We start from the raw sequence: 13,164 nt of genomic DNA on the forward strand, positions 1-13,164 counted from the left end.
ATCAGTGGAAGAGTACTGTCAGTTAATAAGTTAACAAACTAATATCTGTCAGTGTCTCTTGTTAACCCATTAGCTTGCAATGCACCTAGATGTGGCCCACTATTGTATTTTAGGTCTGATAGGTGGATAACTTACAGCTGTTTTTCCCTGACAGTTTGTATTGGATTCAAATTGTCCCTGCATGCGGCCTTTGATCAATACATCGTCCCAACCATTTGGACCCTTGCAAGAAACCATAAATATTGTGTAAATAAGATGTTTGTTGACATTCAAAAGCTTTCACAGCAAGCTTGTAAACAAGTTGTAACAATGTCGACATTTTACAAAGTTGTACATAAATCTGCTACGGTTTTTTACAAGTTGTTTATAAGGAAACAGTAAATACCTGTGATAGAACAAAGCTTCCTTCCTTGCAATTTGAACATCGACATCGCAATTTTCCTCGTGTTAGTTTCTTGCAAGTTTTACAATAAACAAAGAAGAAACTTTGCTTGCCTGAGATGAGAGAGGATGAAAAGTTTGGATTATTAAAGAAGCCCTGGTGTTAGAGAGATGAGTTTTGAAAGAGAGGCCTAATATTAGAGAGAGAGGGGCTTATTAGAGAGAGAGGGGCTTATTAGAGAGAGAGGGGCTTTTTAGAGAGAGAGGGGCTTATTAGAGAGAGAGGGGCTTTTTAGAGAGAGAGGGGCTTATTTGAGAGAGAGTGGTTTATTAGGGAGAGAGGGTGGGTCTTCATGGATGAAGTATAATATGATTAGGGGGGGGAAAGGCAGGGTAGAGAACCCCCTACCCAGGGTTTCTCCATGAGGAAAATGCAAGGGTATTCAGGTAAGGGGGTATGGGCAAGTGTGGGGTGAGTTAATTGGAAAAATTGTTTTTAGAGAGGAGGCATATTAGAAAGGGGCATGCTAGTAGGGAAGGGTATAGGGGATTAGCTATGGAGGGTTAATTAGAGAGGGATATAAGAGTTCTAAGAGGTACATTAGGGAGGGGCATACTATTAAGGAAGGAAATAGAGAATGATTTGAGGGTTAATTAGAGAGGAATAATAGAGAAGAGGTACATTAGGGAAGGGCATTGTGACAGAGAGGAATAGAAGTTATTTGAGGGTTAATTAGAGATGGCTGTTGAGAAGGATATTTTATAGAGGACAAACTAGAGAAAGGGTTATTACAAAAGAGGTGTATTAGACAGGAATACAATACAAGGAACAGACATGAAAAAGAGGTTATTATAGTGGATTAACTACAGAGAGGTTTATCAGGAAAGAGGTTTATCAAATCAGGTCATATCAGAAAGGGAGAGGAACAAGGGTGAACATAGCAGGGAACATACTGGAGGTATTTATTGAGGGTGTGTATTAAACCAGGAAGGGAACTAAAAAGAGAGTGGTCACATCATTGAGAGGTTTATGAAAGATCTCGTCACCACCTGATTGTTGAGATTCACCATCTTCATCTTCGTCATCCTGTGTCAGTTTCACTTTCGTCAAACCATCATTCGCATTGTAAGTTGCATCAACTGAGATCTGACCAGATTTCTGAACAGCATGAATGACGCTGTGGTTCATCTCTGCATTCTATAAAAAAAGTTTCAGATCTCTGAATGTCAGACTCATTGTCGACTGATGGCAATAATTACTTAATTTTGAGAATCATCTGAAAAATCCTGGAAACTGTCCATGAGTGAGAATTCACTTAAGTTTGGGTCAGGTTTTAGTGGAGAAAGATGGCTTTGAAAAATGTCTTAAAAGATCATTTTATCAAGATTCAGACACTGTGATATTCTGAGATGGACTGACTCAAGCAAGACAAGCTGTCATCATCTATCTCAGATTTACTATAACGAAGATGGTCGCTTTAAACATCAAAATCCCGAACTAAAAAAACCTCATTTATGAAATCATTTCAACATTTCACAGTAAAGCTTTCGTTATTTCTTTGAAAATTGTTATATAAATCACATTAAAAGCTTGATATTTTCCTAAAAATCACTCACCCCGAGTGTTAATTCATCGGGTAATTCTCGACCGGCAAAAATTATTTTAATTCCAGCAGTTTTGACATTTTTCTTGCGAGCAATTTCGTGTTTTAGTTGAGCGATTGTCCAGGATGGTTGAAAACGAAGGTTAAATGATTTGCCGTTGAAGTTTACGGTCACGTCGTGCGACATATTTCGCTAGAAAAGCTCGTGTATTTCCTTGCAATTGAGAGAAAATAATTCAAAATATTTTGCTTCAAAACGAAAGTTTGGAAAAGAAATGTTTGAAAATTGAAAGTTTAAAACGACGGTTGCTTCCACTTACCAAAACAAACTTCCTCTTTTTTCCTTGAAATTTCACTCCCTGACAGTTTTCTGATCTCTTGAAACACTGGAATGTTTAGCGTTTTCTATGTTGGCAATCAATATAATTCCAGAGATTAGGTTAGGATTAGTGTTAAATTTTGGATTAGGTTTAACCCTATTTAACAATAAACCTAAAACCTAATCTTAACCCAAATCGTAACATAATCTCAAATAATAAATAAGTCTGACGGATAGTTTTTTTAAATCATTAACTGCCAAAACAAACTTCCTCTTTGCCTTGAAATTTCACTCCCTGTCAGTTTTCTGATATCACGATAAACTGGAATGTTCAGTGTTTTCTATGTTGGCAGTATTATTCCATTTAATCCTTGAGATTAGGTTAGGATTAGGGTTAAATTAGGAATAGGTTAACCCTATTAAACTATAAACCTAAAACATAATCTTAACCCAATTCCTAACATAATCCCAAAGATTGAATTCGTGTATTTAGGATTTAGTGAACATGGAGTTTTATATTAAAAACTATCGCAGCATCGTCAGCACTTTTGAAAGTGTAAATTCGCATTTTAATAGAACAAGTTAAAGCTTTTAGAGTCGACTTAAATTACTGCAAAATAACATTTCTCTAAAATCTACTGAAAATAAAAGAAAAATGTTTCATTTGGCTCCAGCTCTCTCCGTCAGCTCGTAACATTTTCAAATTCATTTCTGGAAACACTGAAGAAAATTCCAGAAATTCCTGAGTCGTGACGGAAAAGGACGCGTCTTATGCAAACACTTTATATGGAAGAGATATTTCTCCTCATAAACTGATCATTTTGGAGAAGATTTCGAGAAAATACAAACACAGACATCTCCAAGAACGAACACTGTATCTATATTCAGTCTATACAGCGAGGTTTATACTACAGAGCGACAAACAACACAGAACTTGCTTTATTATTACGACACAAGAACGACGTGAAATATGGCTTCATATATACAAGGCTACGACGAAGAAAGGTTTGTGGACAAAATCAATCAAAATTTTCATTGTCAGATTTGCTTCAATGTCTTGAAAGAGCCGGTTATGTGTTCGAGAAACCAGCATTCTTTTTGTCGTTGTTGTATTACGAAACATCTGGAAAATTCTCAAACATGCCCAACGTGTGCTGATGAACTGACCGTAGAGACTTTGACCGAACCAATTACGAATGATAAAAGATTTTATAAATGAGTTAAAAATTCGTTGCGTTTACATCGACAGAGGTTGTCAAGAAGTTGTAGAAGTGCAGCATCTTGACCGCCATGAAGATACATGTGGATATACACCAGCCGTTTGTACAAACCAAGGCTGTGGTTTAATTCTCAACAAGCGTGATCTTATTCACCATGAAAGTGAAGTCTGTGAATTCCGAAAGTTGAAGTGTCACTCGTGCGGGGAAATGACCCAAAACTTTGGCAGATATGGAGGAAAGAATGGCGAATATGGAGAACATATGGAAAAGTAAACATTGAAACTAAAATAACAAATTTAGAGAAAAATTGCACGCGAATATCGGAAAAACACGGCAGATATAAAAGCAGATATGGAGGGAAAACACGAAGCGGTTAACAGCGAAGTCAAAGGATTAAAAACAGCTTTGGTCAGAGCTTTTGATGAAATGAAGGACGTTCTTATCACGATGGAGGGCAAGATAGAAGAAAACACAAGAAAAGTAAGAAATAGACCAAGTGGTGATAAGGAAAATATAATTGTTGCTGGAGGTCGTTGTGCTAACTCTGTAGAAATGTTTAACTGGCGTCAAAGAACATGGTCGCCATTACAATCAATGCCAAAGAAACGTTGGGGAGCGACTTCATTTATTTATAACAATCATATGACTATAGCTGGGGGTGGCTGTGGTGGTTGGTCTGGCATTGTTGATGATATGATTAGAATGAATATTGACCCAAACCCTGATCTCTCAACACACTGGAGTGACTGTCCTGTTAAACTACCTGATAAGTTGAGATACCACAGCAGTGTGCTGTATAATGATCAGTTGATAGTCTCTGGAGGTGATGCTGGAAATGTTTCATCTGACTTGATCAGTTCAGTCCAGCTTGTTCCTCCCTATACTGTGAAGACCTTATCAAGAATGCCAGAACCAAGACAAGGTCTCAGCATGGAAATATTTGATGATAATTTGTTGATAGTTGGTGGAAGTACAACTCACAGATACAAAGACAACCTCAGCAGTGTCGTACTGTACGATATAAAAAAGAATGAGCTGAAACAGTTGTCACCACTGCTATATGAAGTGAGTGAGATGGCAACCGTGAGATGGGGAGACAACATTGTTGTTATTGGTGGCGCTGACAAACATGGCAAGTCATTAGATACAGTTATCATTTACAATGTCAAGACAGAACAAAGTCACATGCTGCCATCAATGAGATGTAAGAGGTGGGGTTGTACTGCAGTTGTTATTGAAAACAACATTGTAGTCCTGGGAGGGTGGGGTGAGGAATTAGGAGAGCTGAAGTCAGTTGAAGATTTCAACTTTGAAAGGTATTCTTGGGAAAAACTTCCTGAAATGTCTAAAGCAAGATGGCAGCATACTGCTGTTGTTGTGTGAACAATATGTAAGGTATTAAGTGAAAACTCCTAACATATTATGAACAATTGAAATGAACTATAAAATTTTCACAACATTATGGAAATAGATTGTAGCATTCTAAGTTGATTGTCAGACATATACTGATTTATATTTTTGTGATTTAATTTAAATTGAGTCAGTTCTTAGGATTATATATTAAAGAACAATAACAAATCTTTGAAATCGATATTTTCTATGAGGAAAGTTTAAAATGAAACACAAAATAAAAATTTTTAAATAAGCTTTTCTGCTCCTCCCACCTACTTCGGTTTTTCACCACCCCCCCCCCCCTCCTACGCATGTTTTCCACTTATGCAAAAAACTATGGAGTTGTTCTTCTGATAGGTATTCTGTGCCTACACTTTCTTTTATTTTTATTGTATTTTTATCTTTACTTGAAAGCACGACATGAAATTACCATTTAGACCTAACCCGGGGGGTGACGGGAGTCAATGACCAAATTCATTACTCATTCTGTTTCGAGAAATGCATTATACAGGGTGTATCAAAAAAAAATGTCCCAAATGTAAAAATTCCGTTTTTTAGGATATTTTGCAGAATTTGGCAAATTTTTGTGTTCCTAGAGATAGTTAAGACTTATCTGGTATACCTAGGCCAAGTTTGGTTTTTCATTAACAAAATTACGTTGCCGGGGGGGTGGTTCCTTTCCACTGATATTGAGAGGGCTTGCGCGCGAAAATGTGAAGCTGAAATTGAGATATTATTTAGCTGTCTAAAAGTAGGAAAGCTTTTTAATAAACTGTCAAAGTTTCAGGAAAAATAATGCATACTGGGAGCAACGCGCGACCCCTAAAGGTGACAAATATTTCATTGCGCGCAGTGGATTAAATGCATGGTTGATTTTAGCGTGACCAATCTCGTACAAGGTGGTGGGCAAATGAATAAATTAAAGCGAGAAACTAAACACAAAAACAAAGCGATTTATTCGTGATGTTAATCCTCAGCATGTTCACCATTTCATTCTAAGCAAACTGCGGCTTGTCTGAGCATACTAAACACTGAACAGCGAACCATATGTCTGTCCATTCGCCTAGATTTGCCGGTGGTAGCGTAGGCGATTTGCAAGAAAGAATTTCGAACGAAATGGATAATTTGAGGCAGGACAGACAAATGGTTCGCCGTTCAGTGTTTACTATGCTCAGACGAGCCGCAGTTTCCTTAGAAAGAAATGGTAGAGATGTTGAGGATGGACATCAAGAATAAAAATCTTGTTATTAAATCGCTTCGTCTTCTTGTTCAGTTTCTCGCTTTAATTTATTCATTTGCCCAGTCTTGCATGAGATCGCTCACGCTAAAATCAACCATGCATTTAATCCACTGCGCGCAATGAAATATTTGTCACTTTTAGAGGTCGCGCGTTGCTGCCAGTTTGCATTATTTTTCCTGAAACTTTGACAGTTTATTAAAAAGCTTTCCTACTTTTAGACAGCTAAATAATATCTCAATTTCAGCTTCACATTTTCGCGCGCAAGTCCTCTCAATATCAGTGGAAAGGAACCACCCCCCAGTAACATAATTTTGTTAATGAAAAACCAAACTTGGCCTAGGTATACCGGATAAGTCTTAACTAACTCTAGGAACACAAAAAATTGGCAAATTCTGCAAAATATCCTGAAAAACGAAAATTTTACAATTGGGACATTTTTTTGATACACCCTGTAGTTTAAAATTTAGTTTAGCCGTATTCATTTTAGAGGCGGGAAACTCGTCTTACAAGGTCAAGGAAAACAGGAAACTCGTCTTACAGGGGAAACTCCTCTTGGAAACTCATCTTAGACGGGAAACTCGTCTGATGTGAATCAGGCCACAGACGTGTCTCTCGTCAGAATTTTCCCGCCTAACTTTTTCGTTTAAACAAACGGTTAATTTGAACGGGAATCCCTTCTGGACGAGAAACTCGTCTTAAATTCGCATTTAGACGGATAAATCAGACGAGTTTCTGAAATATCAACACGGTCAAGGACGGAACAAGGGTAAAGCCCGCCGCACAAGAGAGCTATCAGCTGAGCTAACGACCTCGCGAGGCAGTTAACTCAGCCTGAAAACTATCCGCACACGATAGAAACTTGCCTCTCGAGGCGAATTCCTCACGAAAAACTATCCGCACACGAGAGTAACTTGCTGAGCTAACAGCCTCGAGAGGTCTTTACCTCAGCTACCAGCTCTCGTGTGAGGCGCGCTTAACTGAGAAAATAAACAAAATTATTATCGTAATAATCACGATACCATTTTTAGCATTACCCGACCCATCATCACACGTGTAAATTTTATATCCATTCCAAGTCATTTTAAGACGGGTTTTTACAATCAACTTTTCTGTCTAAGATGAATTTCCCGTGCCTAATATGAATTTGGTTATTAATGTGAGAGAGATGATACCTTCGGCTTCTCCGCTTCCTTGAATATACAATCCATTGTTATATGGTTTGTTGTTGTTTGAATAAGAACGTGATTTTCGTCAGATCTTCGCAGCAAATGGTGTCATGACAGAACTCCCTGGTTTCCAAATTATGTCGACATCATTGTGTGTACGAGAGACTCTGTATAATGATAAATTCACGTTAATTTAATTGTTTTGTAAGATTATAAGAATATTATCGATTCGCTGTGTTGCTACAAGGTTACATCTGGTCTTACCTTGGTGTTCCGAAATCACCACAACCCTGACTGTCACATTCACGGAATGAATTTCTACCATTTGAGCTGCAAATCTGACAAAGTTTAAAACATTCAACCGCATTATCTAGAAAAATAAATCCAGAAAAATACGATGAAGAATAACGAAGTGATACTTGAGAATTCTATGAACAAAGATATATATCACAATATGTATTCCAGTACCTGCAAAGACTAGGAATATAACAAGGATCTTAACAACTCCAAACATCTTTGATCTGCTAAAATTTAATCTTCTAGCTTGAAATGGCTTTTCATCGATATAATGACCGCACTTATACAGGATGTTTAAAAAAACACAACACTTAATATTTATGAATATTTTGATACGCTATACGATCTTTTGTGATCAAAACGAAAGTGAATTTTATAAACACTTTGAAGTTGCGTTTTTCTTATTCACCACAGCTGTAGATCAATCCACAAGATATCCTGAACCATTTGTGTGTTGATGAAGATTCATTTAGATTGGAATACTATTGCACCGCGAAAATATTCAACTTGACTTAGACAGAGTAAAATACTAAAGTAGGTCACATCTGGGTGCATTGCAAGCTAATGGGTTAACAAGAGACACTCACAGATGGTTTTGTTAACTTATTAACTGACAGTATTCTTCCACTGATGAGTAAAATCATCTGACACGATTAGGAAAAATCTAGGTTCATAATGCTGGACCATGCAGTTTGACCCATTCACTTGGCATACATAGCTCAGTATGTTATACTCCAGTTCCAGTTCACTCTCTCAGCTTGCGATATTTTTTAATTTATCTGTGGAAACACCGCAGCAAATTCCAAGAATTCCTGACAGCAAATGATGCATTTTTGCCAACACTTTATAGGAAGAGATATTTGTCTTCATAAACTGATCATTTTGGAGAAGATTTTGAGAAATATTAACACAGATATCCTCAAAAACGAACACTGTATCTATATTCAGTCTATACAGCGAGGTTTATACTACAGAGCGACAAACACACAGAACTTGCTTTATTATTACGACACAGAACGACGTGAAATATGGCTTCATATATACAAGGCTACGTGAAGAACGCTTCGAGACCAAAGTCAGTCAAATTTCCTTTGTCAGATTTGCTTAATGTCTTGAAAGAGCCTGTCCTGTGTCCGACAAACCAACATTGTTTTTGCCGTTGTTGTATTACGAAACATCTGGAAAATTCTCTAACATGTCCAACGTGTGCTGATGAACTGACCGTAGAGACTTTGACCGAACCAAATAGAATGGTAAAAGATGTGATAAATGAGTTAAAAATTCGTTGCAATTACATCGACAGAGGTTGTCAAGAAGTTGTAGAATTACAGCATCTTCACCGCCATGAAGATACATGTGGATATACACCAGCCGTTTGTACAAACCAAGGCTGTGGTTTAATTGTCAACAAGCGTGATCTTATTCACCATGAAAGTGAAGTCTGTGAATTCCGAAAGTTGAAGTGTCACTCGTGCGGAGAAATGACGAAAACTTTGGCAGATATCGAGGAAAGAATGGCGAATATCGAGAATAATAATAAAACAATTGAAACTAATATTACAAATTTAGAAAAAAATATGGCGAGAAATACCACAGTCGCAGATTTAAAAGCAGATATGGAAGAAAAACACGAAGCGGTTAACAACAAAGTCGATGGATTGAAAACAGCTTTGGTCAGAGCTTTTGATGAAATGAAGGACGTTCTTATCACGATGGAGGGCAAGATAGAAGAAAACACAAGAAAAGTAATAAATAGACCAAGTGGTGATAAGGAAAATATAATTGTTGCTGGAGGTTTATTCAATGAGTCTGTAAAGATGTTTAACTGGCGTCAAAGAACATGGTCGCCATTACAATCAATGCCAAAGTATCGTTATGGAGCGACTTCATTTATTTATAACAATCATATGACTATAGCTGGGGGTTGCTGTGGTGGGTCTGGCAATGTTGATGATATGATTAGAATAAATATTGACCCAAACCCTGATCTCTCAACACACTGGAGTGACTGTCCTGTTAAACTACCTGATAAATTAATATTCCACAGCAGTGTGCTGTATAATGATCAGTTGATAGTCTCTGGAGGTGATAATGGAAATGGTTCATCTGACTTGATCAGAGCAGTCCAGCTTGTTCTTCCCTATACTGTGAAGACCTTATCAAGAATGCTAGGACCAAGACAACGTCACAGCATGGAAATATTTGATGATAATTTGTTGATAGTTGGTGGAAGTACAACTGGCTATCACAAAGACAACCTCAGCAGTGTCGTACTGTACGATATAAAGAAGAATGAGCTGAAACAGTTGTCACCACTGCCGTATGAAGTGAGTGATACGGCAACTGTGAGATGGGGAGACAACATTGTTGTTATTGGTGGTGCTGACAAACATCGCAAGCCATTAGATAAAGTTATCATTTACAATGTCAAGACAGAACAAAGTCACATGCTGCCATCAATGAGATGTAAGAGGAAGGGATGTACTGCAGTTGTTATTGAAAACAACATTGTAGTCCTGGGAGGGGAGGGTGAGCGACAAGAGCTGAAGTCAGTTGAAGGTTTCAACTTTGAAAGGTATTCTTGGGAAGAACTTCCAGAAATGTCTAAAGCAAGATGGCAGCACACTGCTGTTGTTGTGTGAACAATATGTAAGGTATTAAGTGAAAACTCCTAACATATTATGAACAATTGAAATGAACTATAAGATTTTCACAAAGTTATAGAAATAGATTGTAGCATTCTAAGTTGATTGTCAGACATATACTGATTTGTATTTTTGTGACTGAATTTAAATTGAGTCAGTTCTTAGAATTATATATTAAAGAGCAATAACAACAAATCTTTAAAATAGATATTTTCATTGAGGAAGGTTTAAAATGAATCACCAAATAAAACATTTGAAATAAGCTTTCTGCACCCCTCCCACCTAGGTCTTTCAGCCACAACCCACCCCTCCCCACCTGGGTTCTTCTGCCCAGGTTCCCCAGACCACAGAGCATACAGAGGTTTGACTTGGCATTAATTATGCGTTCCTAGCGGCCATGTTGTTAGCCAGTGCGCTAAAGAGAGGCCCTATCCCCCCGAACATTATAAATAGCCATCGCTATATAAATAAACAGATCGTTCCCACTTGTATACTCTTCTATACTCTTCTAAAGGATAAGAACTAACAAAATCTGGTTTTGAGAAAAAAATTGAGCAACGTTTTTGTCAAAAATACGATTTTCCAGATAGTTCTGTCTCGGCTGTTTATATTCCATTATGTGTTCAAGCCGCTATATGCATGATTTCCCGGGGGAGAAGGCCTCTCTTGAGCGCACTGGCTAAGCGAGGGGTACGCGAAATTAACGGCAGTGAAACCTCTGTATGCTCTGTGCCCAGACCAAGAATCCTAACTGAACCTCTGCCTGAAGAAATAGCTCAGTTACCTATTTTAAATATCAGCCTGTCTGTAAATGATGTCTGTGTCTGTCAGACTGCCACAGACCAAGTCATATTTTAAAATTTAACAATTAACAAGATTTGGGGAGATAGTTTTACTCTTTATTAAAACAGAACCCCGATTAACTAATATAAATTGGTTTGTCAACTAAAATAAAATTCTTGTTTCAAGTTTGCTCACAGTTTGTTTTGTAATTTCACGTTTTCCATCGCGTCCTTGAAGGCTTTTAATACAAGATTTACATTATCTTTTGTACTGTTCAACCCAATCAGACCAACACGCCATATTTGAAAAATTTCATGACAAAAAGTAAGGTTTTCACAGGGAAAAAATTTACGATTATGGAGCGAATATCTGCGAATATGGAGAAGAAAATTGTGAATATGGATACCTTTCCAGCAGATCTTCCAAGACCACCATAAATATCCATTTTATATCTGAAAAAGAAATTGATTATTCAATTTTAACACTCTCCCTCTTTACTGGACTTCAATGAATCACCCCCCTGCAAGTATTCAAAATGGGGTTGTTGGCAGGGGGTAGTCCTTCCCAAAATTCATCACTCAGCAAGTACCGTTAATAAAACGAACTACCCCCCTACCCATATTTAAAATAGCGCAGTTGGCAGGGGGGTGATTCCCTTCACTTACGGGTACTTGCTGAGTGACGGAACCACTTATGCAAATAACTATGGAGTTGTTCTTCTGATAGATATTCTGTGCCTACACTTTCTTTTATTTTTCTTGTATTTTTATCTTTACTTGAAAGCACGACATGAAATTACCATTTAGACCTAACCCGGGGGTGACGGGAGTCAATGACCAAATTCATTACTCCTTCTGTTTCGAGAAATGCATTATAGTTTAAAATTTAGTTTAGCCGAATTCATATTAGAGGCGGGAAACTCGTCTTACAAGGTCAAGGAAAACAGGAAACTCGTCTTACAGGGGAAACTCCTCTTGGAAACTCATCTTAGACGGGAAACTCGTCTGATGTGAATCAGGCCACGACGGGTTTCTCGTCAGAATTTTCCCGCCTAACTTTCCCGCGTCTAAACAAACGGTTAATTTGAACGGGAATCCCTTCTGGACGAGAAACTTGTCTTAAATTCGCATTTAGACGGATAAATCAGACGAGTTTCTGAAATATCAACACGGTCAAGGACGGAACAAGGGTAAAGCCCGCCGCAAAAGAGACCTATCAGCTGAACTAACGACCTCGCGAGGCAGTTAACTCAGCCTGAAAACTATCCGCACACGATAGAAACTTGCCTCTCGAGGCGAATTCCTCACGAAAAACTATCCGCACACGAGAGTAACTTGCTGAGCTAACAGCCTCGCGAGGTCTTTACCTCAGCTACCAGCTCTCGTGTGAGGCGCGCTTAACTGAAAAAATAAACAAAATTATTATCGTAATAATCACGATACCCTTTTTAGCATTACCCGACCCATCACACGTGTAAATTTTATATCCATTCCAAGTCATATTAAGACGGGTTTTTACAATCAACTTTCCTGTCTAAGATGAATTTCCCGTGCCTAATATGAATTTGGTTGTTAATGTGAGAGAGATGAAACCTTCGGCTTCTCCGCTTCCTTGAATATACAATCCATTGTTATATGGTTTGTTGTTGACTTGCTACAAGTCGACTCTTTAAAACCACACGCGAGCTTGAGCGACCGAGCGTAGCGAGGTCGCGAAAGCGAGGGAAGGGAACGCGCGGAAGAGTCGACTTGTCAAACTTGCAATGTTTCTATTTGCGTCTTCGCGCCAAAACGGTCATATTACTATGACAATGTGTTTAATCAATTTCCTAATAAGCGCTCGAAAGCGTATGGTCATATGGTGCTATCTGTGTTAACTCAAATGCAAGGCTTTTCCTAGCTCCTGTGGGCGCCGAAACGAAGACATCTCTGTTTGAAAGATATGCCTGAACAGTGGTTTGCTGATACTCTTTCAGTCCCGAGTAACCAACAGACTTCTTTGCTTTGTCAATCGCTTCCATAATGGAAGCCATATCAAAGTATTTTCTAATCAAGTGAAATCGGACACCAATATCGACACCTTGGTGGACATTTTTATTCACGCTCAATAGTCGTAAT

At 38.1% G+C, this 13,164-nt stretch overlaps 2 protein-coding genes across 4 annotated transcripts in view; both read right to left on the minus strand.

Moving 5' to 3' along the window:
• Positions 1 to 2,272, minus strand: part of LOC114541209 (E3 ubiquitin-protein ligase parkin-like) — a 41,363-nt gene extending 39,091 nt beyond the window's left edge. Inside the window, exons 1-4 of the mRNA XM_028561193.1 lie at positions 1,999 to 2,272; positions 1,432 to 1,579; positions 386 to 495; positions 136 to 222 (exon numbers count right to left, since the gene is read on the minus strand). Coding sequence (XP_028416994.1) covers positions 136 to 222; positions 386 to 495; positions 1,432 to 1,579; positions 1,999 to 2,172 — 519 coding nt within the window. The 5' untranslated portion in view covers positions 2,173 to 2,272. The remainder of the gene's footprint in view (positions 1 to 135; positions 223 to 385; positions 496 to 1,431; positions 1,580 to 1,998) is intronic.
• LOC114541205 (E3 ubiquitin-protein ligase parkin-like) overlaps positions 1 to 12,692 on the minus strand; it is a 65,869-nt gene extending 53,177 nt beyond the window's left edge. For 2 of the 3 annotated variants that reach the window (XM_028561187.1, XM_028561185.1), the window contains exons 1-2: positions 7,587 to 8,056; positions 7,329 to 7,489 (exon numbers count right to left, since the gene is read on the minus strand). The gene's annotated coding sequence lies outside the window, so the exon portion shown is untranslated. Of the gene's footprint in view, positions 1 to 7,328; positions 7,490 to 7,586; positions 8,057 to 12,639 lie in introns of those variants that run through there. The other variant, XM_028561189.1, reaches the window with a different exon arrangement.
• Positions 12,693 to 13,164: the final 472 nt, after the last annotated feature.

This window comes from Dendronephthya gigantea, unplaced genomic scaffold (assembly GCF_004324835.1).
Source record: "Dendronephthya gigantea isolate DGI-Jeju-01 unplaced genomic scaffold, DenGig_1.0 000274F, whole genome shotgun sequence".
Classification (NCBI taxonomy): Eukaryota; Metazoa; Cnidaria; class Anthozoa; order Malacalcyonacea; family Nephtheidae; genus Dendronephthya; species Dendronephthya gigantea.